Genomic DNA, 22112 nt, shown 5'->3' with positions numbered 1-22112 from the left:
CCCTAAGGAGCTCCAGCTCAGGGCAGATAGATACTCTTGGGTCATGTAGCAGAGGAGGCAGGAATAGAGAAAACCCTACCACCTACAATAATCAAGCCCGTGAATGAGTTTGGTACCAAAAAAAAAAGGAAAAGAAAGAAAGAGAAAGAAAAATTCAAGGGGAAAAGAAAAAATACTGCGGCATGGCCTGCTGAGTAATCGGGGGAAGAAGGCGTGCTGGATTAGCTGTTTCCCCGGTAGCCGAGCCAATCCGCAGCCGGCAATTTGCGAGTGACGGACTGGTGTCGAGCAAGAATCCGAGCGAGCCAAAAGTGCTCTTCAAGCACCTACCCCGGTTCTCAAAGCACTCCGCCTGATTCCCCATCACCCTACCTACTCCTCGAAAGATACATTTCCTTTCCTTCAACTCGCCTGCCCTCCAGCATGCGGCCGCAGTTGTATCGTGCGGCCGCCCGGTCTCTCCGGGTCCCAAAGGTCAACAACTATCCTAGGACCTTTGTTTCGACAACCCCTCGCTCTGCTGAGGTGGAATTAACAATTGGTATGTCAAGGCAACCCTCCAGTAGGCTTTTGATGGTCTTACTAATTCTCTCGACCCCAGATGGAAAGAAGGTCTCTGTAGAAGGTAATTCGAGCTTTCAATGCGCGATTTTCATCGCTCGTTAGACACTGACACCCTTCATAGCCGGTTCGGCCCTTATCCAGGCCTGCGAGAAAGCAGGCGTCACAATTCCAAGGTATGCGGCTCTTCATTTCCAGAGACATTTCTCGGCTGACAGTTCTGAACAGATATTGCTATCATGAGTATGTTACGCCCTCCAATCCCCCCCTCGCAATTAAAAAGTTGCATCATGCCGGAAGCTGCTAACACAAGCATAGAAAACTGTTAATCGCAGGCAATTGTATGGCTTCCCAAAACCAAAATGTCTTCTTGGTAATTATTTTCTAACTTATCTATAGGCCGTATGTGTCTTGTGGAAGTCGAACGTGCTCCTAAGCCTGTGGCATCATGCGCTTGGCCTGTACAGCCTGGAATGAACGTCAAGACCGACTCGCCCCTTGTGCATAAAGCGAGAGAGGGTGTTATGGAATTCCTTCTTGGAAATCACCCCCTTGACTGTCCTATCTGCGACCAGGGTGGAGAGTGTGACCTGCAGGACCAGTCAATGCGTTATGGTGCCGATCGGGGGCGTTTCCACGAGGTTGGTGGCAAGCGTGCCGTTGAAGACAAGAACATCGGCCCTCTGGTGAAGACTTCTATGAATCGGTGTATTCATTGCACTCGTTGCGTTCGATTCATGAATGACGTTGCAGGCGCCCCGGAACTCGGAACAACCGGCAGAGGAAATGACATGCAAATTGGGACATATTTAGAACAAAACCTCAACTCTGAACTCTCTGGTAACATTGTTGATCTCTGTCCTGTCGGTGCCCTGACCTCAAAGCCTTACGCTTTTCGCGCCCGGCCTTGGGAACTGAAACACACCGAATCGGTTGACGTCCATGACGCCTTGGGATCTAACATCAGGATCGATACCAGAGGCATGGAAGTCATGCGCATACTTCCGAGGCTAAACGATGATATAAATGAGGAGTGGATCAATGATAAGTCTAGATTCGCTTGCGATGGCTTGAAGACACAAAGACTCACAACACCCCTGATCCGAAGGGATGGCAAATTTGTCCCAGCAACATGGGAGCAAGCCTTGACTGAAATTTCATCCAACTATCAGAAAACACAACCAGGAGAAAATGAACTGAAAGCCATCGCCGGACACTTGGTCGATGCAGAATCACTTGTGGCCATGAAGGATCTTCTCAACAAACTTGGCTCGGATAACTTGGCTCTGGACCAAGCCGGTGGTGGATCCCCCATTGCCCATGGAATTGATGTCCGTGCAAACTATCTTTTCAATTCCAAGATTTATGGAATTGAGGAAGCCGACGCTATCCTTCTAGTGGCAACAAATCCCCGCCATGAAGCCTCTGTTCTGAACGCACGCATTCGCAAGCAATACCTTCGCTCTGACCTTGAGATCGGACTAGTAGGAGAAGAGTTTGAAGGCACCTTTGAATATGAACATCTTGGCACCGATGTGTCTGCTCTGAAGTCCGCCCTTTCAGGAAAATTCGGCGAAAAACTTGCTTCCGCTAAGCGACCCATGATCATCGTCGGCAGTGCTGCGACCGAGCACGAGGATGCGAAAGCGATATACGAGGCCGTTGGTAGCTTTGCGGAGAAACACTCGAGCAACTTCAACACCCCGGAATGGCAAGGCTACAACGTTCTCCAGCGTGCTGCTTCACGTGCTGCTGCCTACGAAGTTGGATTCACTACGCCGTCTCCCGAGGTCGCCCAGACAAAACCTAAGATTGTCTGGCTTCTTGGAGCCGACGAAGTCAGCCCGAACGAACTTCCTAGCGATGCGTTTGTCGTCTATCAAGGACACCATGGCGATCGGGGTGCTCAACTTGCCGACGTTGTCCTTCCCGGTGCGGCCTATACTGAGAAATCAGGCACTTACATCAACACCGAGGGTCGTGTGCAAGTCACTCGTGCGGCCACTTCTCTGCCCGGTGCCGCCCGTGATGATTGGAAAATTATTCGCGCCGTCAGTGAGTTCCTTGGGGCGCCGCTTCCTTACGATGACATCGAAGCTCTTCGCGATCGCATGGAGGAGATCAGTCCCATCATGCGCAGGTATGATGTTGTCGAGCCGACCTCATTGAGCTCGTTGAGCAAGGTCCAGTTGGTCGATCAGAACAAGGGCATCCAGCCAACTGAAACACCTTTCAAGAAAGTCATTGAAGACTTCTACTTTACTGATTCCATCTCTCGAAGGTATTAACTGCCCTACATTTTGGACCCCTTGATCTGTTGAATTGCAAAGCTAACCAACATCATAGCTCGCCCACGATGGCTCGCTGTTCCGCAGCTAAGGCTACCGGCAACCCAGAAACGAACTTTATGGCTGCTGGTGAAATGTCTCCGCAAGCTTTGTATGGTTAAACTTTGAGAACCCCCAGTGGCTTTGGTCCCTTGGTGTATGCTAGTTGTCCATTGGTCTAGGCGTTGTTGTTTTAACACCTATCCGGCCCTTTTCCCTCATGTTTTCTTTTGCCACCCTTTTCTTTTGTCTTTAGTACTATTATTTTCTTTTTCTTTTTCCCTTTTTTTATTACCGCCAGTTATTGTCTTTGCTATCTCGTTGCCCTGTGTTCTAACCGCCCTCTGGTAAAATATTAGACATGATCAGTGGCCAAACCTGTACATAACATTCAGTTAAAACCAGTTCCAGGGGTATGAGAAAGTTATCTTATTTTTTCCAGCCTCCTCTAAGGGTCATTTGAGCAGTTAACCCCGGTCAGTATGTACATATTTGCCACGAAGGGAGGGAGCAATCTGGGTAGATAAGGTAGGTCAGTCTCCGAACTTGCAGTTCTTTCCCCTAAGAACATGACGATCAACCAATCTTTTTGCCAATTCAGCAACAGTGGGGGAACCTTGCGGCTCATAATTCATCATCATCCGTCTCTCCTGCAGATTGTAGAGCTTTATCATTGCCTTCTGCACTTTCTCTGGGTTGCATTAGCTTGGTAGATGGAAAGTCAGTCCGCGACGGAGTTGCTGAAGCCTTAAATTCAGGATGAGCAGACAACCTCTTCGAATCCGCACTCTGGTATTTCTCCACTAAATTTTGCACCGATGACTCCTTATCAGTGACACTGCCTTCTGTACCTTCATCCATTTCACCGGAGCTTTCCTCGTACGCAGTCGATTCAATCTCCACTTCTTGAGATTCAACGTTTGGTTGGAATTCACTGGTGCTAGGGCCCCGAGTACGGCCTTCTCCGAGTAGGTCCTTCTGGAAGGTGACTTGATGATCAGGGAGCCGAGGTGCCTCAGTAATGGGACCTAAAATAGGCCATAAAATCGACATCAGCCAGAGAGTTGCTCACCGCCAGCATCATACGGAGTACAGTTAAATCTTACCCGTTTCGGGGTCTGGTTTGATGGTATCCAACAACCTATGTTGGTTGCGAATCTTCAACTTTTTTTGGTTCAGCAGGCGGACAAGGTTTGCCAACAGCTGTTCTTCATGTTGCTCCTTGGCGCCAATCAATTGTAGGAGTTGATCGTTAAGTTGATTGATCATATTTTCAGCCGCGCAGGTACGATCCTGGAGTGAGCGACAGCGTTGTTCAAGGGCATTCGTACTAGCAATCGCCGTACCACACCAATCAAGAAGTTGGATTTCTTGCTCATCGTTTTGAGCCAAGATCACGGACCCAAGCCTTTGCTATATGATATATTCGTCAATCCGAGGTATCAGATACGGCGATCTCCAGCAACACGTACCGTTATGCCTTCTATTCTCTTGCGAATGCTGATGACTAACTCCTTGGGTGCGCCGTCAGACCCACAGACCGTAGCCGACGATTCGATGCTATGCAATGATCCCAGGTTGCCGACAGACTCTGCCGGTTGACCAAAAACATGCCATACGATTTGGGCCCATTCCTCATCGCTCCCGTGGTAGTTTTTCGCGCGCAAGTTTTCCAAGTGGGTTCGCCGGACTTCAGGGCCTATCTCAGCGCTTGGGAACTAGACGAACACGATATAGCGACTTACCTGTCCCAGTAAAAGGATTCTCCCCTTCCGTCGCAATAAGGTCTAGACTTGAAGAGAATGTTTTTGAACCGGTAACATGAAGGAGCACGAATGATTCGGGGTGGTCAGATCTGGGAATGCGCAGGAGACGGGTTACCGAGTGAGACTCTGGCTGTATGGTATCCATAGTCTGCAAGTGGTGGAAGGACAGAGAAGGGAGAGAGAGAAAGCGATCTGGCACTGGGGTATATTTAAAGGCACTACGAGGATAGGCAGCCAGGTACGGAGTACCTGCGGAGGAACAGTTCCATAGTACTTCTGTTGCCTTTCACGTAGGTAAGGTTCTGTACCGTGTCGACCTGTATTAGCTGTAAGTTACTGCCCGGGTGTCCCGGGTCCCGCGTTTTCCCTGGGTGGTACAGTACAGTACGGGTTCTCCTCCGTACCTTACTGTACCAGGTATCCTACCAGGTATCAAGGTAAATTACTCCTGGTAGATACCTACCTAGATACTGAGGAAGTAGACCTGTTTGTTTTATAGAGAACCTTGAAGCCCAGCTCAGGTATTAATGAGGAGGTGAAATTCACATGGCTTGGGTGGTAGTAGTTAGGTAGGTAGTTAGTTAACGTGGTGGTGCTCAGAGATAATGCCGCCCACGCCTCGCCGCCCAGCCCAAACCCTCGTTCTATATTAACACTCTCGCCTCTCGGGGGAATCTTGCCAGCCACCACAAACCACACGCGAGCTCCTGCACGTCGCTCTGAGTAATTGGAGCTCGTGTTTGTTTCTCCTTCTCCACGGGCCGGTCCCCGTTCCCTTTCCTCCCCGCAAGCTGTTTCATCTCCCATTGGGGATAGAACAACCATCTGATTTCGGTACTCCTCTGACCATTCTCGCCGTCTCCGAAATCGACTTCTCGTTGCCCCTGAAACAGTCTAGCTTTCCACAAAGAAAGAAACAAAACGAGCCGCCCCCCCCAATACCCTATACGTTGATGTCTCGGCCTGAATAGGGATCTTTGTATCAGCCAAATCGTGAAACGTCCCCCGGTCTGTCTGTTTCGACAAACATGGGATGACGTTTCCCCCGTCTCTGTCAATCCGACCTCAACACTAGAAAGTTCGGAGTCCGCCACCCGAAATATCGGGTCCGACGCCCGAGTGACTCTTTAAGACCACGTACCAATCCATTTTCCATCTCAAGGCTCCGGCAAAATGGAATCATTGACTTTCCATTTGCGACATGGTGACGAGGAGACGATCGAGTCTTGGGACGACGACGGGGATTTACAATGTTACGAAGATATTCAACTGCGCGCCGCGTCCAGCGCTACATCAGTGACAACTTCCTCTATCCGGCGCTCTGGCCACCGGGATTCTATATCCTCACGTCGCTCCGCTCGCTCTGATCTTGACTCCACGGCGGGTGATGATGAGGACTGGCAGGTCCAACTATTGGACAATGAGGAAGCCGTGAACGAGGAAGCCATCGCTTCCGCCAAAAGTGCCGGGATCCCACTGCCTGCAAACGTACCAAAATCTGCCTTGGTTGGAGGCACCATCAAACGCCTGGGGCGCAGAAAAACAAAGCACAATTTTGTTGATGATTGGTCTGAAGACGTGGAGTTCCCGGACCCCGATGCTATCTTGGAACTAAAAAGTCCCCAGGCTGCAACCTTCCCTGAATCACTCCAGCAGATTAGCTCCGCGGCAGCAAGCCCGGTTAAAAATTCGGCTTCGCCATTCTGGGGTGATGATATTACGATACGATTACAGTCCTCGTCGGCACACATGGAAAGATATCGAGAGGACGAGGTCGGTGATGTTGAAGATATCCCAACCATCAAGCCCGCGAAACTACGTTCTCCACAAAAAGCAAGTGTTGTCAATAAGCCGATTTCAGATAAGGAAAGGAATAGGGTCGGTGCTCCTGAGGATAATTTCGAGTCAGACTTCGAACTGCCACCGGATAACCTGATTCGGCTTTCTCCTCTCAAAGCCAAGGCAGGAACGCAAAGTCCCTCGCCCGAGGATTTCGATATGGAGTGGTCCGAGGGCAGTATTGGGGTTCGATTCGGGGGCACTACCAGAGATCATCGATCAAATCCTAGCTCGTCGGTCTCGGTTGTTAGCCCCAGTGCGTCAAGTTGCCTAACTGGTGAGAGCGAGGATGAAGGTTTAGATGGTCTCATTATTCCCGAAGGGCCATTGGACCTGACGACGTCGATGCAAAAGCGACTCGGGTCCAAAACCGCTTCCGTGAAGATCCCGGAGACAAAGCAAGCCAGCCAAGAAACAACGGACCAGGACGATTTCTTCTCTGGCCTTGAACTCGAGGGTGGTGACATTTTTGATACCAAAAGACTCTCCATGAACCCAAACATCAAGTGCAAGACAGACCCCGGGAGCCCAGCTCGACGCTCGGCGACGACACTCACTTTTACAAACACCACAGTCTCACCTAAAACGCGAATTCCGCGTCTCTCTAATCACGACCGTCAACATTCGACACACCTCGAAACTGTCTCCGAGAGTGGTGCACCTCTATCAAAGTTTCGGACGTCGTTTCCCAAGACCAGTGGCCACTCATCACATTCTTCTATGTCTGGGATATCGTCTCACGCAACACCACTGGCTTCTCCAACTTCCCTGAGTCCCAGTCGTCGACTAGGTGCTGGTGCTAGACTGTCCAGAGACTCTTCTAGCAGCGAGCGTACAGTCACCGGGCGCCAGCTACTAAAAACAAAACGATCGTTGCCCACAATACGAAACCCAAGCCCATCAGTTTCTGCATCATTCCCTCAAAACCTGCGTCAGGATTGGATGGGGTGCCCCATCGGGTCTAACCCTCGGCCCAAAACACCTGTTGAGCGCTTTGGGAATGAGGCAAGGTTGCTAGGCCGCAGATTACAGGCGCCCTTCATTCCAGCAGGGGCGTCAGAACATCAATCACATCACGCCAGCGTGAAAAACTACCGGCATACGCGGCGCACAAATTCGGATAGCTCGCAGGAAACGGTCGCTTCGCAAGGTCAAGTATCTCGCCTGCCGCGACCAGGTCGCTATGAAGCAGTCGGGCCTAATGCTAGTGACTCGGGGACCCTTGTCACGGCCGCCAAGCGAACGCTCACTCGGCCAACTCGGCGGCGGAATTTTGGGGACGGTACCGAGCTGGCATCATTCGACGATCTACCTACGTCCTCGACAGCAGAAAGCAAATTTGTCAAGCATCCGTCTGGACGTGGTGCACCGAGATCTCTCAAGAATAAGCTGGGCCGGAGTCAGACCATTCCTTCTAGAACAGAAGTGCAGCAGCCGGTACTAGGTATCCCATCCAAACCATACGACCCGACCCCCCGTTTTGCTCGCGACACCAATGCCTCGAGAAACGCTAGGGAGCAGCGCATTGCTTCCATGACGTCCGGTTCAAAACCTCGGGAGAATAACGCGCTTGTCTCTCTGAGCTCGAATTGGAAGCCTCAAACTATATCACGGGTTCCCGCATCTCCATTGTCCATACGAAGCAAAAAGAGCCGAACTGCTACAATACCTGGAAGCAAGCCTCATCTGATCAAGCCTCTGGGTGCGGGGGTTCAGGAGCGCAAATGTAAGCCGAACATCTCGTGTGTTACTTCAAACTAACACTTCTACCAGCTGTGAATGGCATGCGTTACAATCCTACCGCGTTTCGCTGGGAAGGGAATGAAAGTCTAGCGCAGGACTTCGACGCCGATTCTCCTCAATCACCAAAACCCGCACCGGCACTGATCACCAACGTGGGTGCCATGCAAAATGTGCAGGTGGTGGGGGGAATGGTTTTCGATCCACAGCGCATGTGCTGGCTCAAGCTGGCGCCGTTGCAGCCCGGCACAAAGGGCTTGGTGGCTGTCCAGGACGAGGATGATATCTTTGCCGGCCTTGGTAATCTGGAGGAGAAATCCGGGGGCAGCATGCCACCGACCTCCGGTGTTACTAGTGATGAGCTCGGTCCGGTCGTGAGCGGTGACGATCGCAGTTGTGGAGACTCCTCTGACGAGTGGCCCATGACGGAGGAATTTGACGTTGGGCCGGAGTTCATCCGGCGTCAGCGTGCAGAGGAAGAAAAATGGCGACGCAAGGTCAATAGATGGACCGATTTTGATCGCGGGAAATTTGGGGACAGCTGGAGATGGGCCATACGAGACTTGGTGGGATTTAACAGCACTCTAAGCGTTCAGGGGTTCGGCGGTAGTTGATCTAGTCGGTCTCCGCCGCTTTTCTTCTGGGAAAAGGAGAGGAGAGGAGAGGAGAGAAGACCGTGGGGTAGACATGCATGGGTACAAAGGAGGGTGGGCCTTATTGATCCGACAGCACCAATTTGAGTGCCTGACTTAATGATATATGATGATGATGATGGTAATACAGCCGGGACTATCCTAGGTCTTGTGCGGGGGTTTACGAATTAGAGAAATGACATAATGAGAAGGGGGAGGTAAGAGTGCAGAAGAAAAGAGACAAACAGAGAAATAAGAGTACTTGACTGGTTTCTCAAGATTCTCAATGGTCATTTGCGGATGGCAAGTAAGGGGAAGCTGCACCGAAGTCGAGCATGTTTTAAACAGCACGCTCCTAGGTAATAGGGACATCGCAGACAAACATGCGTGTTGAATTGATGGATGGCGATGGATCATGCCGTGCTATCTCTCAGCCAGCCTCGCAATCCCCATGTACCTCCGGCTACCTATGCGTAGGAAGGTAGGAAAGGCCCTCGGTACTACCGGGAGATCCAGCGTACATACATGCCAGCGCATCCTCTTTGGTTCCACCCTTATGTAACCTGCGCGTTACACGGCCGGGTTCAGGGGGTACCTTACCAGACATACGCAGTACCGGTTGGTATGTCATGTACAGGTGCCTAGGTATTCGGTACCTCGCTCGGGGCGCACCCAGGTACGGTTGGTAGGTACCGGGTACCTAACTCCCTCGCCAGGTAGTACAGCTTAGTCAGTGCGGTCCCCCTCGTAATCGGTAACTGTAACTACGGTCAGTACATCCATGGATACCTTACCGACCTGCCTGCCTGGAGGTCAAGGTGGTTCGACTCTACATCCTCCATCTATCCTACTCTACTACCTACCTTGGTACCTGAAATCCCGGGGTCCCCTCCGTCAATCATGCACAGGCACCCAATAGCCCTGCGTCCTTCTGGAATTGTATGTATGTACATATAACATACTAAGTATAGTCAGGTAGGTACATACATACACCTAGGGCTGCCGTGGCTCCATCACCATCAGGTGATAGATACTCCGAAAGGGTGGGGGTGAAATTCCTGCAGATCCAGATGAGGTTCTTCCTGGAGATGTCCTGCATGCATGCAAAAGTCATCTCCCTTCTATTGGCCGGCATCTGTCAAACCTTCTCGCAGCTGGACGATGCCCAGTGGTAAGCGGCGCTTCGAATGCGCCTCCACCCTCGCTCTTCTGAGATTCCGTCCTGCACATAGCACCATGTTGACAATCGCCGAGAGCAGTCTTATTTCGTCGCGGGTCCTGCTGCTGGTCCGGAAGATCTGAATTTGGATCCCATCCTGGCACCGTTGCCACAAGAACAACGGTCATCGATGGCTTGACGGGCCTGCCAGTGTATAGCCACTCTTGACCACCAGCTCCGGCTGGGATTTACTCGGTCCATCGACGTGGGCTTGCAATTGGCCTGGTTTCTATTTTTCACATTCACGGCATTTCCCTCTGAAAAGTCTTGTTCTTGTTATCCCCCCCCCCCCAGGATTGCCTCCCGCAACCCTCCCTATCTTTCGTGCCTTCGTGACCCTGCTGACAATGGATTTGTTTGCCATCAATATTGCTACCACCGCATACTATGCCAGGATTATCCACCCTGCCCTTCTTCAAGGAATGTTTGATGCTTGATCCCTGTCAGTTTCACGAGACTCTTGATTGCTTCGTGTTTTTTTTTTTTTTTTCCCTCCATTCTCTTTCTCTCAGTCTCATTCTCTCGCATTTGTTTTCTCTCACTCTGTCTCCTCTTACACGCCATTACCTTCTCGAGGACTTCATTATTGCCGCCAATCTATCGGCTGCAAACCATCCTGGAGCTTCTGTAAATTGCCCACAACAAGTTCCTGCGTAATATTTTCTCGAACCCTTTTTTTTTTTGCCACCTTCATGCTATTTGCTGTTAGTTGCTATCCATATTCCTTTTTTTTTTCGAGCCCGGTTTCCTGTGTGTGAACAGAAGTAACCTAGCTGATTGTTCAGGGATTCTATCAGTTATCTCTGCTTCCTACAGACATATCTGTGGTTACCTTGCATCTATGATGGTTGGGGTGTCATGCTCTCATGCATATTAGCCAGCACTCTGTATGCCGGTCATACTAGGCCTTCCATGAGAGTTGACCAAAAGCTCATGGTCCTCAGGCCCGGTGCTCCTATCTGTCGAGGTCTCAAATATTGCCCTGCGGCCGTTCTTTTTTCTTTTTGCTCTCCCCCTTTCTCCTTCCCTTCTTATATCCCCCCCAATTTCTCGTTGTGATCTACCTTCACTTCCATCCCCAAATATACGTCCCTGACAGCCCTGCATTCAAGCTTGATCTCTCTTCGAAGAAGCTGCACGACCTCATCCTGTCATGCAAGTCTTTTGGTTCTGATTCCGGCTATTTAATGTTGCATCAGGACTCCTGGGCGTGACTATCAATTCCTCGCAGAAGTAGCACTCTGCATCATTTGTTTTACAAACCCTAGGAAATCCTTTCTTTCCATCGATCTTTCTTTCTTTCCTCCCTACCTTCCCCCTTTCCCCCTCAAATATATCACAACACCCGCATCTACAATGAGTGGCTTTGGGAAGCGTGGAAATGAAAGTCACGAAAGCTACATTATGAACCAACAAATCGCATTGCCTGTGCCATACAACCAAGGTGATGGTCAAGAGTTCAGTGTAAATGAACCTGGAACCTATCATTTCCAACAGTCATTCAATTCGTATTCCCCTCATTTCACGTCTCCCTTTAATCACCCGGTCATCTCATCTCATATACATCACCTATCTCCGCACCATTCGCCTGGCCATTCAATTCCGTCCACGCCCGAACATACAGCGTTGCAGCATCAACCAATGCAGTATCTGCCCCAGGACCGTTATATCCACTCAAGATATCTGCCCCTGCGCGAGGCCCTTGGGGAGAGCGACATTGAAAGCCAGGATTCTCGAAACGAGAACACTATGCTGTCAGAGCCAGTCATACCACAGCTAGAGGGATTCCCAAATGTCAGGGAATTTGATCAATTGATGAAAAGGTACGGCATCTGCTGTCCTGGCCGAGACCGTGGGAAGAAAGCTAACTATGCCTCTGCATTTAGTTACGTCGATGATCTGTCGGTGAAGAAACAGGACAAGGCGTTGATTCACGCGAAACGGGCCCGGAACATAAAAACAGTTCTTTTAGATCCAAAAGATACGGCCATAGAATCGGCCCAATTCCGGTATGCAAGATTGCCTGGAACTACGCGAACCATCATTCCCTCTCATGTTTTAACAAATAATTCATGATATACCAATGGTACTAACAAAAATGTGACGAACCAGGTTCTGGGTCAAAAAAATGTTCAAGCTTCAGCCAATTGGTGGAATGGGCTCAGATGTCCGTTGTCTATCCTCCTCGTGCATTACTTTACACTCCAATGCTAATTTCCGAGTCCACAGTGTGCTAAAATGATCTGCCATGAAGGGAAGCCGGTAGCCATTCGCGAGAAATTGTTTAAGATTCTTACTAGAGCACATCAGCAGTGTCAGCATGGTGGAAGAGACAAAACATCAGCTCAAGTTCGACAAATCTATTCATGGTAGGTGATGTGAACGATCCCACACTTCCCCCACCCCAATCTGTGGAAGTTCAGGCGATATCACATTGCGCGTCCTTAATCTAACCGCACACAGGGTCCCAAAGGAACTAATTTCACGCTTTGTCAAGATATGCCCAACCTGCCAAGTCCGTCGAGGAGGGTCACGATTGACGCCGCCCAGTTCGAGAAGAGGTTCGCCGCGTCTCACCAATATGCCGCGTTCTCCGAAGCTTCCATCACCACCCATGTCAAGGCGGGAGTCCACTTTGAATGGCCAGGTTACTACGGAAAGACCCCAACCGGACTATTTTCATCAGCTCGGTGGCGCTAATGGCTGGATGGATGGCCATCGGAACCCACACGCACGACATGGTCCGAGCTTGAACCTGAATCCCATGCGCTCTTTCAGTTCCGGTACAATAAACCATATGCCCAGCTCGATTGCACCCACGATGGACCCATTTCATGCAGACCTATCAGCCCCCTCGTCGCAAGTCAGCTATAACCCAATGTATGCGTCCAGCCAGGGCGCACCCAACCATTGAGGACGCCAATTTACCTGGTGTTTAAAAGGATGGAAGAAAAGAAATCAATCGGAATGCGACACTTCATGCTGAAGCAGGAAAGTGGAAAGGGGGTGCTATTCTAATACTCGATATGTTATGTTGCTCTTTTGTAGTTTCGTCACTGTCAATCTTATTGCTTTGTTGCAGAAGCTGCTGTTTCCTTTTACCACACGTACACATGTTCCCCGACCCTCTGTCTGAGAACCGCAACGATTGAATGGCAACCCAACAATCTAAGCAGTGTCGCAAGAATGCCCACACATGCGCACAAGAGTATGCGGGGAATACAATACTCAGAGATTAGGTGCCTGACTGCTGAAGGGCAATTGGAATGTCAACCTGGGAGTCTGCACCGGTAACCCCAATTGGTCTGCCCTGGCCAGCTGGTGAACAAAACAGAATGAAACCTACTGCGGCAACTCCCACTACACGGAGTTTATCCCCGGAAGGGACGTGTCTCTGGAGGTCGACCAATCTTTTTGTGCCAAATAAAAATACAAGAAGCCCATGTTTCACCTCTAAGTCCGCTCACTCCTTTCTCATGCCCAAAGATCTGTCGTGTCAATCCAAACGTGCAGGGGTTGTTCAAACGGGCAACGAGAACTTTTTGCCCTTCATGACCCTTTTGTTGGTTAGTCGACACGTAAAGTCCTGTTTTCGCACTGGAGTTCTTACTTGTTATAATAGATATAAAAGAAGTCCGAATACAAGAGCGTTTGGATAATGCCCGCGAGGACGGGAATAGGCTGAAAATACTTCTCTGCGAAATATCGGTAGACCCAGTTCGGAATGTATAGCGCTCTGTATAGGCCCAGTGCAAAGAGATAATGAGTTGTTATGGTGTCAGCCTCTCCGGTGCGCTGAAGCATGAACAGCTGGGGTAGAATGGCAATTGATTCGAGCCAGATTGAGAACGTCCAAAGAATCTTTTGACACGTCAGCGACGGCTAAAATGCTGGAAGGGAGGACAACACAGTACCTCGGAAACTCTGTAGTCATGCGGGAATGCGACAGCTAGAAAGGCGCTGAAGGCCAGAAGATACTGGACCTTGAAAGTGTCGAGATTGGGGTCGTGAGTAGGCTTGTAGTCGTTCAGCATGAGGTAAATAATATAGGCCGACGAGCCAATGAACAGGATCTTGAACGTAGTGTTGTAGAGAGAATCGGTAAACGCCCAGAAGAGATCTATGCCAGTTAGGGGCAAGCCGCTATCGGAGACCACAGGAACAATCTCACCGAGGTATCGCGTCACAAACACCATCAAATACAAGGCTTGCGACTTGAACGACAATCCAGAGCAGCTCTGTAATGACAGTCAGCCCGGGGCGATCCGCTAAGCAGAGGGGAAGAATCATGTTACGCTCGAGGACTTCATCTTATGTAAAAGGATGAAGATGGACGAGAGATGGGAAAAGTCCGCTGGTGCCAGTGTTAGATCGGTGAATATTGTTGAGGTTCAATAGAGAGAACCCTACCTAGAAGTCTGAAGATGTTCATGATGCCTGTCTCGCCTGTTCTGGTAGATGATGTTTGCGTAATGAATGGCACCTGCTCAGCTGGGGGTTTGGAAATTGATGGAGTTCGAAAATAGAGGTCGCGCAACGATAATGATAGTCCTCCCAGAAATCAATTGCCATGAATGTTGTGGTCAATCCGTGTGTCGGGTACCCGGAAGGGATACGTTGGTTATTCGTCTAGATCAATGTTGACACGAAGCCTCAAGGATGCGCGCGACAAGGTGTGCAACGCCCCACCCACGCCACGCGTGGTGAAACCCCAACTCGCAATACCGGCCACCACGCAGTTCTTTCAGGCGTTGTTTTCTACCAGTCCATTAGAGTGGATTTTATTTGATTTCTTTTCCAGTGGATTTGGTTTTGTTCTTCCTGAACGGCGCACTAGCCAAGTCACCAATTTCATTCTGCTCAACTAATTGAAACCATCGCGTCATTCGCCAACCCATCAACCCCACGCCTGAATAATTCCCTAAAATATCGCGGCACCATGCATACTTTCGCTGTCTGTTATGCACTGCAAGTGCCCTTCCGCCAGTTCGCTCTTCAGAGCACAGATAGAGCTTTCCCTATCCAATTTATCCCAATCTCTGACACCCGTCCGCTTGAGCCTTTGGCTTTCTGTGATCTGCTCAAAGAGTCGCATTTTGTCTACATCTAATTGTGATAGGCGCTTCTCCATTGTAGGCTCTAAAGCAGATGGAAGAAGCCTCCCCCCGGGGATGATGGAGCAAAGACCCGCAAGATGACTGGTATACTTGGGGGTACGCGGGTACGACGGCGCTGTAAGGCTGTTTTGCCGGTAGGCATGAGGGCGATGAATTTCAGCACTTGGTCCTGTTGGTACGTGATTTGTACGTGGACCGGAGGGGGGCATGTTAGCATGGGGAGTCAAAGGCCCGCGCCGCACCGTAGGTCCCGCAAATGTATTCAGTTCCTTGAAACTTGCCCCCCCTCGGGGGCGTGTCGGCGCTGATAACAAGGAAATGCTCGATCCTCGGTTTTGCGAAGACGATGTTTTGGCACCATGGGATGGCCCAGATGGAGGCGATTGGCTCTGCAACGCACTATGTGGTGTCTTCGCGTGGCTGTGGAACCGCGTGGCATTGGTTTGACTAGGGTTTTTGCCGTATAGATCGGAAGAATCGCTTCGATCGGTCTTATCAAGGTCTGATCCGCGATTGGTTGACATGGCAGGATCCTGACGAGGAATAGGAGTTCCGTCTCGTGACTCATCTTTTCCCAAGGAAGGGGTGGTATCTTGACGAGTGGGTGAATTGCGCAAATTCCTAGTTAGCTGCTGACGACTTGTAGAATGAGCAGCCGGCGACCGTCCTCTGGGATCCGACGCGGGGGGTCTGTCTGTAAATGGCGATGAGCGTCTGGAGTTTGAACCGGATCCTGGAGCTGAAGTGTGCTTTGAAAATGTACTACGTGGCGATAAGGAGCGCCGTTTTTGAAAACGATTGTCTTCTAAGTAGCGATCACGGCGCTCGTGGAGAGGGCTCCGGGAGCGAAAAGACACTGGTGCACGAGGTAAATTTTCACGTAGTGAGCCGCGCCTCGGGCGTGAATTAGACCTTGGAAATTGCTCAGAGGAAGGTATTAAGGAACGATCTCTTTTGTCAGTTCTCGCATCTTGGCTAGTGGGCGTCATCTCTCGGGACCGACTAAACGCTGTACGACCCCGAGAAAAGTCTCGCGAGCGGCCGTCGGTGTATGGCGACCGCGGGCGCCATGAGGTGTGCACCGGTGCTCGCTCCCGTCTAGGAGAAAATCTTCGCGGAGAGGAGCACGTTTTATTGTAAGACGGAAGACCAACATCCCTGCCATAGTAGGGAGGGCTTCGAGATGAACGGCGCCTAAAACTTGGTGGCGAGCGACTTCGCAATCGATTGTAGGTTCGGTTTGAAGATGGCACCCAGGTATCAGCAAGTCGGCGAGGAGATCGATTGCGCGGAGATCTACTGCGTCGTATATAACCTCTATTTGCTGGGCGATAGCTTTCCCCGCCTCGGTGATCATCAAACCTTGGACACCTTGTTTAGTTCAAGGCGATTAACATCTGGCTGTCAAACGTACCTTCTATTGCGGTCCCAATCCATCAAGACGTGGAGATAGACCTTAAATTCAGGATGGAAAAAAGAAATAGCAGGCCTGGGCTCTTGTTTTTGCTTGCTAACCAGGGCGAAAGCAAGAAGTATATGAAATTATTAATGGACAATGGAAAAGATGTGCGCGCAAAGTTTGGGGGCGGTGGCCATACGTGAGGACAAAACCATGTGTTATCACGTGAGATAACAGGGGCATACGGAATACATGCGGAAGACATCCGGCAGGTTAGCAGGGAATTGGCTTGTTGTATGGGATATTTGAGATATTTTCAGGTATCATATTCTTCTCAACAATTCAAAAGACAGGACTCAAATCGCTGGCAGCCAAACAACTATAGTGATACAAATGAGACGGAAATTCGATCACGTGATACCGACTCTCACGCTTTAGCTGCTGCTAGTGCAAAGGGAAGATCATCATCACATCACACATATATTCTCGAATCAACAATAGGAACTTACCAGACTCCTAGAAAGCCCAGGGTAGTACAACTGGCTAAGTAGCCTATCGGAATCATCACAAATTCCTGTTCAGTTCGAGAAAAACTCGTTTATTCCTGCAATGAAGGCCAGCAAGAACCAGATCAGAAGGGCAAGGAAGAAGGCTTTAAAAAATGAGGTAATTCTGTGCGTCTTCTGCATACACTTATGCAAATCTGACATTTTACTTGACAAGCCCGCAGTGTCATCGGCAGTTACACCCCAAACGAATCACGAGGCAAAGGACCCCCCGGCTGTGGTGTCGATGGATGATTCCAGTGGAGATATGTTGCCAGATGACTCAACAGATCCACTGTGGGAAATATACAAGAATGTCATCGATAGATTTGATGAGTCTGGAGGCCCGATTGGACATGGGAGCTCGGAGAAACCAGAAATTTATTTCGATGACGACGATGAAATACCGGACGAAGGAGAAGACGAGGAACCGAAATTGTCCAAAAAGAAGCGCAAGGAACTCAACAAGCTCTCCGTTGCTGAGCTCAAGGCGATGGTCCGGAAGCCTGAGATAGTGGAGTGGACAGACACTTCAGCACCTGACCCTAAATTGCTCGTCCATATCAAAGCCCACCGCAACGTCGTTCCCGTTCCCTCACACTGGTCACTCAAAAGAGAATATTTGTCTTCCAAGAGAGGCATAGAAAAGCCGCCATTTGCATTGCCCAAATTTATTCAAGAGACTGGAATCTCGGAGATGCGAGACGCTGCTTTGGAGAAGCAGGAACAGGCAACCTTGAAACAGAAACAAAGAGAAAGGGTGCAACCCAAGATGGGAAGGCTAGATATTGACTATCAAAAATTGTACGAGGCTTTCTTCAGGTTTCAAACGAAACCTGAGTTAACACGCTATGGCGAAGTCTACTACGAGGGCAAAGAATACGAGACTAATCTCAAGCATCTACGACCGGGTGAACTCAGCGCGGAGCTTAAAGAAGCGCTCAACATGCCGCCAGGTGCGCCGCCTCCTTGGTTAATAAATCAACAGCGATACGGACCCCCTCCATCGTACCCGGCGTTGAAAATCGCGGGCCTGAACGCTCCTCCGCCCCCTGGAGCCATGTGGGGCTATCATCCAGGCGGTTATGGAAAGCCCCCAGTTGATGAGCACAACCGACCCCTATATGGAGGAGATATATTCGGAGTGTTGCAGCCTCAGCAGACTGTGCAGCAAGGCGAACCTGTTGAAAGGGATCTCTGGGGTGAACTTCAGGCTCCTGAACTCTCCGACGATGGCAGTGAAGAGGAGGACGAAGAGGATGACGACGAGGAGGATATGGACGAAGGAGTGCAGTCTCCTAGTGGATTGGAGACACCGAGTGGGTTGGCCTCCGCTGTCCCGTCCGAATATGCTGGGACAGAGAACATGGCGGGTGAGTTTGATGTGCGTAAGCATTATCGAGGCACACAAACCGAAGACCACAAGAGCCAGAAAAATGCTTTTAGGGTTATCCCAGAACGACAGACGCACGTGCAGGGATTTTTCGGAGGCGACAGGGTGTATGATCTGAACGAATCGTCAGACAGTCTGCCTGTTCTTGGAACCGAAGATCAGAATCGGAAGCGCAAAAAGCCTGGTGATGTTGATGTTTCTATGGACCCGGATGCCTTGCAGACAGGGGATGGTATTAGCAAGGAAGGCATACGGAAGCTTTATGATGATCAAAGGCAGCAACAATCCCATCCCAGTTGGGGGTTTCAGGAGGATTTGAGCGACATGATTGCACATGAAAGCCGGAAGAAAATGAAAAGAGATGAAGAGAGGCGAGCAAGGCATTAGGGGACATGTTTCTTTGCAATAAGTTGTTTTTCTTTCAATGCCACTCGCTGCATTATTAATAGTACACAGCGGGCTTTTGTAGGTGCTCGATTTGTCTTATACAAAATGCTACATTGACTTTCTTGATATACCATTTCCCTAAGGGGACAATCATGCCGACAGCCATCCAATAACCCTTAAATATTAGAGAGTTATCAGAGCTCTAATGCCAGGTTGTCATAGCAAGAATCTTGATAGCGATTTGAATCCTACCCGCCTGGTCGCATGAATGAAGCGTCATGTCCGGCAGCTTGCCTGGTTAGGGGATCTGAGGTTATCAATATTATGTATTAATTATAAATTGCCATGGCGTATGTGTGTACATACATAAAAAGTTTTGCCGTTATGACCCATGCTTTTTGGGGGGTCCTAGTTGGATGAACCACACTCTTATGCTGACAAGACGATAGGATAGCAGGAAGTTCTAATTCCGCAGGTCCTACAGAATCAGGCTCACAACAAATTCAAGTAGTGGTCAGTGACGGCTTGCCTCGTGCGATTTCTTCGCGTTAATGACTTCGCCAATCAATGGTTCATTACTCAAAGCCTGCTCTGCCGCTTCATTTCCTGCAATTGCTTTATTTGGCCCCCGCCCTGAGCCCAGGTGTGTATTAGTCCATCCCCAGCCGGTAAGATACACCCCTATAAAGAACGTTTGTTTGCCCCCGCTTTCTTGGATGGGAATTTCCTCGTCCAGATATTGAAGCTTCACTCCCTTGCCCATTATTCTGCGAGCAAGAGCATCTTTGGCATTCAAAGACGACCTTTGCGTTCCAGCATTCGTAAGTTTCGGCGTCCACAACCGCCTTAACCACTTCTCAGCTATGCTGTAGCCATTGGCAGGGTCAGACAAAATAATTGCGGCAACGTAGGATTCAAATATGTCGCCCATAGTTTTCGTCCACCGCTTGGGTTGGCCCAGATAGTCTTGTGGGATATTAGCTTTTCTATCAAAACCGTACTGTATTGCATACTCCGCGAGACTCTCGTTTTTCACAAGAAGTTCCCGGAGCTGCGATATCCGGCCTGAAGGGATTTGATGGAACCGATCCCATATTAGTCGTGTAGCAAAAAGCTCAATGTAGGCGTCACCGAGAATTTCAAGTCGGTCATAAGTCGCCTCAATATTTCCGTTAATGCCGGGGTGTGTAAAAACAGCTTTTTCGAGTGTCCGATCACAAATGGGTGGTAAGGTAGGTAGGCTAGGCTCAGGGCGGATTGTGCTCGGCTCCGCAACATCGGTCTTGGGTTGCTGTGATTTTGCATGACGCAGAGCCTTATCCAGACCAAATAGCGCTTGTTTGACGGCTGGAGCAATCCCATTGACATCCTGCCCACACTCTAGGTCATCGGCAATATTCCTCACCAGCCCGTACGCATTATTCAGGCGATCTGGGATTCCACCTTGTTTGATCGGAGCACTGCCCGGGTGTACTGCTCCCCTTGAAGCTCTGGGGCGGGAAATCTTATGCTGTCAGTCCAAGGACCTGTAAGTGGATGTTTATATGAACCTACTTGTCTCTTCTTGTCATCCTCACTCGTCGCAAATGTGGATTTTCTTTTTCGGTCCATTGGAATGCATGCAATACCTGCGGTATTAATACAAATGTCCGGTTTGAGCGGGAGGTATGGCGCGGATCACGTGGTTTGGGCTCCTTTACCGGGCTCATCTGGTTCCCCGAGTTTGCCAACTTCTATCACTGCATGATCCGGCGAAATGACGACGTGTGGTCGAATACTGGAGTTGGCAAAGGTATGCGCTCAGAAAAACCTTCACTAATAGCATCTACTGACAGTTTCCAACACTTGTGATTGCAGGCACAGTGCCGCGTCTTCTCACATAACTTTAACCCGCAACGACTGCGTTTGGGGAACAAGGTCCTTCGACAGCGCCTACGAGGTCCAGCGCTTGCATCATGGTATCCCAGGAAGACAGTTGCTTTCCGAGACTTGCAGGATACATATAAGCAGGTTGGGTTGACGGCGTTTGACGAGGCCGAGGACGATAGAGAAGAAGCCATCCAAATGTAGGGACATTATTCGCCAAGCATGTGGAACAATTCTAACATGATATACAGTGCAAAACTGCGTGGTAAAGGACGACCTAAGAAGAAAAGGACAGCAGCCGGTAAGATCTCTGTTTAACATCTTGCTATGGAGCTCTTGCTAACTACCAACTAGAGTCGAGATCTGCGAAAAAGAAGAAATAAATACCGTGATGGGCCACTCCATCCATCTTCCTTGTGTTCCTTTGACCGTTGTGTGTCCGTAGCCTTTTGATGGTTATTTATCGATTCTGGATTATAACTTCAGAGTGAAACGGCTAGTTGAGACAATATATCAGAACCGTATTTACCGCCTTGGTCTATAGGTTGCTTTTATGTGAGGACCAAGGCGTGTGGATACGCAACTCTAGAGATTAAACTGTGTCAGGAAAAGTTCTACGGCTGTCATGGAACTTTTGTAGTGTATATATCTAACATGTACAAAGCTATAAATCGCTTGATATAGTCATTATATTTACCATCTGGACTTCCTGCTTTTATTCTTGTGAGCGTATAGTTAAAGAAGTGTGTATTCTCCTATGATGATTGTGAGACCGGGGTCTATAGGGATATAAACAATGTGATAAATACACAGTGCAGAGTTGTATTGTAGGGGGTGCCTATAAATAAAACTAATTACTGGTTTCTTTCTACTAGTAATATAGTAAGGTTTTACCCTTAGACTATATTATATAACCTAAAGGGCTTTATTTAAGTTTTATTACACTATATAATATTAGACTTTATATTATAGGAGGGTTATATAATAATATATATTTTATTATAATATTTTATTTATATTAGATGCTATACTGAGGCTAATATTATTTATATTATATAAATAATTATATATTATATATAATAATTAATAATAGTTATTTAAAATATATTATATAATTATATTATAATTATATTATACTTTTATTAATTTTTATATTAATAAATTATATATTATTTTATAATCCCCGAAGGTAGGTATATTATTGCTAGGGAGCTGTCACAGCCTCCTACTGGATCGATGATGGTAGTAAGATTGTTCCCTTTCACTAAGTCCTCCGCTGCTGCGGAGATGGTGGAACACTACAGTCTACTATACATGTCAT

General features: G+C 49.1%; 11 protein-coding genes across 11 annotated transcripts; 6 read left to right on the top strand and 5 right to left on the bottom strand.

Moving 5' to 3' along the window:
- The first annotated feature begins 304 nt into the window (after positions 1 to 304).
- On the top strand, positions 305 to 3304 carry P170DRAFT_441548 (putative NADH-ubiquinone oxidoreductase, subunit G). Its single transcript, XM_024850340.1, has 7 exons — positions 305 to 541; positions 602 to 625; positions 686 to 737; positions 790 to 804; positions 880 to 902; positions 961 to 2842; positions 2908 to 3304. The coding sequence occupies exons 1-7, from the start codon at positions 424 to 426 to the stop codon at positions 3008 to 3010; spliced, it is 2217 nt and encodes a 738-aa protein (XP_024698396.1). The 5' UTR covers positions 305 to 423; the 3' UTR covers positions 3011 to 3304.
- P170DRAFT_441547 (uncharacterized protein) lies at positions 3185 to 4130 on the bottom strand. The gene has a single exon (XM_024850339.1). The coding sequence runs from the start codon at positions 3939 to 3941 to the stop codon at positions 3513 to 3515; it is 429 nt and encodes a 142-aa protein (XP_024698395.1). The 5' UTR covers positions 3942 to 4130; the 3' UTR covers positions 3185 to 3512.
- Positions 3984 to 4799, bottom strand: P170DRAFT_370454 (uncharacterized protein; the record flags this gene model as incomplete). Its single annotated transcript, XM_024844956.1, has 3 exons — positions 3984 to 4301; positions 4361 to 4578; positions 4634 to 4799. 3 exons carry the CDS (start codon positions 4797 to 4799, stop codon positions 3984 to 3986), a joined length of 702 nt encoding a protein of 233 aa, XP_024698394.1.
- Positions 4800 to 5827: 1028 nt separating this feature from the next.
- Positions 5828 to 8847, top strand: P170DRAFT_481046 (putative cytokinesis regulator (Byr4); the record flags this gene model as incomplete). Its single annotated transcript, XM_024853832.1, has 2 exons — positions 5828 to 8219; positions 8267 to 8847. The coding sequence occupies 2 exons, from the start codon at positions 5828 to 5830 to the stop codon at positions 8845 to 8847; spliced, it is 2973 nt and encodes a 990-aa protein (XP_024698393.1).
- Positions 8848 to 10342: 1495 nt separating this feature from the next.
- On the top strand, positions 10343 to 10849 carry P170DRAFT_71093 (uncharacterized protein). The gene has a single exon (XM_024855344.1). It carries the CDS (start codon positions 10472 to 10474, stop codon positions 10739 to 10741), a length of 270 nt encoding a protein of 89 aa, XP_024698392.1. The 5' UTR covers positions 10343 to 10471; the 3' UTR covers positions 10742 to 10849.
- A 467-nt stretch (positions 10850 to 11316) lies between these two features.
- P170DRAFT_71095 (integrase zinc binding domain-containing protein) lies at positions 11317 to 13174 on the top strand. Its single transcript, XM_024855345.1, has 5 exons — positions 11317 to 11907; positions 11971 to 12093; positions 12197 to 12251; positions 12314 to 12453; positions 12548 to 13174. Exons 1-5 carry the CDS (start codon positions 11441 to 11443, stop codon positions 12996 to 12998), a joined length of 1236 nt encoding a protein of 411 aa, XP_024698391.1. The 5' UTR covers positions 11317 to 11440; the 3' UTR covers positions 12999 to 13174.
- Positions 13132 to 14828, bottom strand: P170DRAFT_418736 (ER lumen protein retaining receptor). The gene is made up of 6 exons (XM_024847236.1): positions 14495 to 14828; positions 14380 to 14438; positions 14256 to 14322; positions 13999 to 14204; positions 13695 to 13945; positions 13132 to 13641 (listed from the first exon to the last, which is right to left on the bottom strand). The coding sequence occupies exons 1-6, from the start codon at positions 14514 to 14516 to the stop codon at positions 13605 to 13607; spliced, it is 642 nt and encodes a 213-aa protein (XP_024698390.1). The 5' UTR covers positions 14517 to 14828; the 3' UTR covers positions 13132 to 13604.
- An 80-nt stretch (positions 14829 to 14908) lies between these two features.
- Positions 14909 to 16765, bottom strand: P170DRAFT_394366 (uncharacterized protein). The gene is made up of 2 exons (XM_024846057.1): positions 16616 to 16765; positions 14909 to 16563 (listed from the first exon to the last, which is right to left on the bottom strand). Exons 1-2 carry the CDS (start codon positions 16636 to 16638, stop codon positions 15006 to 15008), a joined length of 1581 nt encoding a protein of 526 aa, XP_024698389.1. The 5' UTR covers positions 16639 to 16765; the 3' UTR covers positions 14909 to 15005.
- A 346-nt stretch (positions 16766 to 17111) lies between these two features.
- On the top strand, positions 17112 to 19035 carry P170DRAFT_441540 (U2 snRNP complex subunit CUS1). Its single transcript, XM_024850338.1, has 2 exons — positions 17112 to 17266; positions 17324 to 19035. The coding sequence occupies exons 1-2, from the start codon at positions 17210 to 17212 to the stop codon at positions 18923 to 18925; spliced, it is 1659 nt and encodes a 552-aa protein (XP_024698388.1). The 5' UTR covers positions 17112 to 17209; the 3' UTR covers positions 18926 to 19035.
- Positions 19006 to 20536, bottom strand: P170DRAFT_459600 (ribonuclease III; the record flags this gene model as incomplete). The annotated part of the gene is made up of 4 exons (XM_024851879.1): positions 19006 to 19232; positions 19292 to 20294; positions 20331 to 20435; positions 20480 to 20536. 3 exons carry the CDS (start codon positions 20534 to 20536, stop codon positions 19440 to 19442), a joined length of 1017 nt encoding a protein of 338 aa, XP_024698387.1. The 3' UTR covers positions 19006 to 19232; positions 19292 to 19439.
- On the top strand, positions 20245 to 21466 carry P170DRAFT_441539 (mitochondrial 37S ribosomal protein mS33). The gene is made up of 4 exons (XM_024850337.1): positions 20245 to 20717; positions 20783 to 20991; positions 21043 to 21092; positions 21146 to 21466. Exons 1-4 carry the CDS (start codon positions 20682 to 20684, stop codon positions 21172 to 21174), a joined length of 324 nt encoding a protein of 107 aa, XP_024698386.1. The 5' UTR covers positions 20245 to 20681; the 3' UTR covers positions 21175 to 21466.
- Positions 21467 to 22112: the final 646 nt, after the last annotated feature.

The sequence above is a fragment of the Aspergillus steynii genome (assembly GCF_002849105.1).
Source record: "Aspergillus steynii IBT 23096 chromosome Unknown P170scaffold_11, whole genome shotgun sequence".
NCBI classification, from domain to species: domain Eukaryota; kingdom Fungi; phylum Ascomycota; class Eurotiomycetes; order Eurotiales; family Aspergillaceae; genus Aspergillus; species Aspergillus steynii.
The sequence above is the reverse complement of the archived record's forward strand: the minus strand, read 5'-3'. Positions and strand labels throughout refer to the sequence as shown.

Excerpts from the sequence above, each read along its gene's own strand:
- P170DRAFT_441548 (XM_024850340.1), top strand. The coding sequence starts at position 424 with ATGCGGCCGCAGTTGTATCGTGCGGCCGCCCGGTCTCTCCGGGTCCCA. Across the intron at positions 626-685 it reads AAAGAAGGTCTCTGTAGAAG|CCGGTTCGGCCCTTATCCAG; the intron begins GTAATTCGAGCT and ends CACCCTTCATAG. Across the intron at positions 2,843-2,907 it reads ACTGATTCCATCTCTCGAAG|CTCGCCCACGATGGCTCGCT; the intron begins GTATTAACTGCC and ends CCAACATCATAG.
- P170DRAFT_394366 (XM_024846057.1), bottom strand. The coding sequence starts at position 16,638 with ATGGATTGGGACCGCAATAGAAG. Across the intron at positions 16,564-16,615 it reads GATTGGGACCGCAATAGAAG|GTTTGATGATCACCGAGGCG; the intron begins GTACGTTTGACA and ends AAGGTGTCCAAG.
- P170DRAFT_71095 (XM_024855345.1), top strand. The coding sequence starts at position 11,441 with ATGAGTGGCTTTGGGAAGCGTGGAAATGAAAGTCACGAAAGCTACATT. Across the intron at positions 12,094-12,196 it reads ATAGAATCGGCCCAATTCCG|GTTCTGGGTCAAAAAAATGT; the intron begins GTATGCAAGATT and ends GTGACGAACCAG. Across the intron at positions 12,252-12,313 it reads TTGGTGGAATGGGCTCAGAT|TGTGCTAAAATGATCTGCCA; the intron begins GTCCGTTGTCTA and ends CCGAGTCCACAG.
- P170DRAFT_418736 (XM_024847236.1), bottom strand. The coding sequence starts at position 14,516 with ATGAACATCTTCAGACTTCTAG. Across the intron at positions 14,323-14,379 it reads ATAAGATGAAGTCCTCGAGC|AGCTGCTCTGGATTGTCGTT; the intron begins GTAACATGATTC and ends CTGTCATTACAG. Across the intron at positions 14,205-14,255 it reads GTTTGTGACGCGATACCTCG|ATCTCTTCTGGGCGTTTACC; the intron begins GTGAGATTGTTC and ends TAACTGGCATAG.
- P170DRAFT_441539 (XM_024850337.1), top strand. The coding sequence starts at position 20,682 with ATGACGACGTGTGGTCGAATACTGGAGTTGGCAAAG. Across the intron at positions 20,718-20,782 it reads GAATACTGGAGTTGGCAAAG|GCACAGTGCCGCGTCTTCTC; the intron begins GTATGCGCTCAG and ends TTGTGATTGCAG. Across the intron at positions 21,093-21,145 it reads GAAGAAAAGGACAGCAGCCG|AGTCGAGATCTGCGAAAAAG; the intron begins GTAAGATCTCTG and ends ACTACCAACTAG.
- P170DRAFT_71093 (XM_024855344.1), top strand. The coding sequence starts at position 10,472 with ATGCCAGGATTATCCACCCTGCCCTTCTTCAAGGAATGTTTGATGCTT.
- P170DRAFT_441547 (XM_024850339.1), bottom strand. The coding sequence starts at position 3,941 with ATGTCGATTTTATGGCCTATTTTAGGTCCCATTACTGAGGCACCTCGG.
- P170DRAFT_441540 (XM_024850338.1), top strand. The coding sequence starts at position 17,210 with ATGAAGGCCAGCAAGAACCAGATCAGAAGGGCAAGGAAGAAGGCTTTA. Across the intron at positions 17,267-17,323 it reads AGAAGGCTTTAAAAAATGAG|CCCGCAGTGTCATCGGCAGT; the intron begins GTAATTCTGTGC and ends TTACTTGACAAG.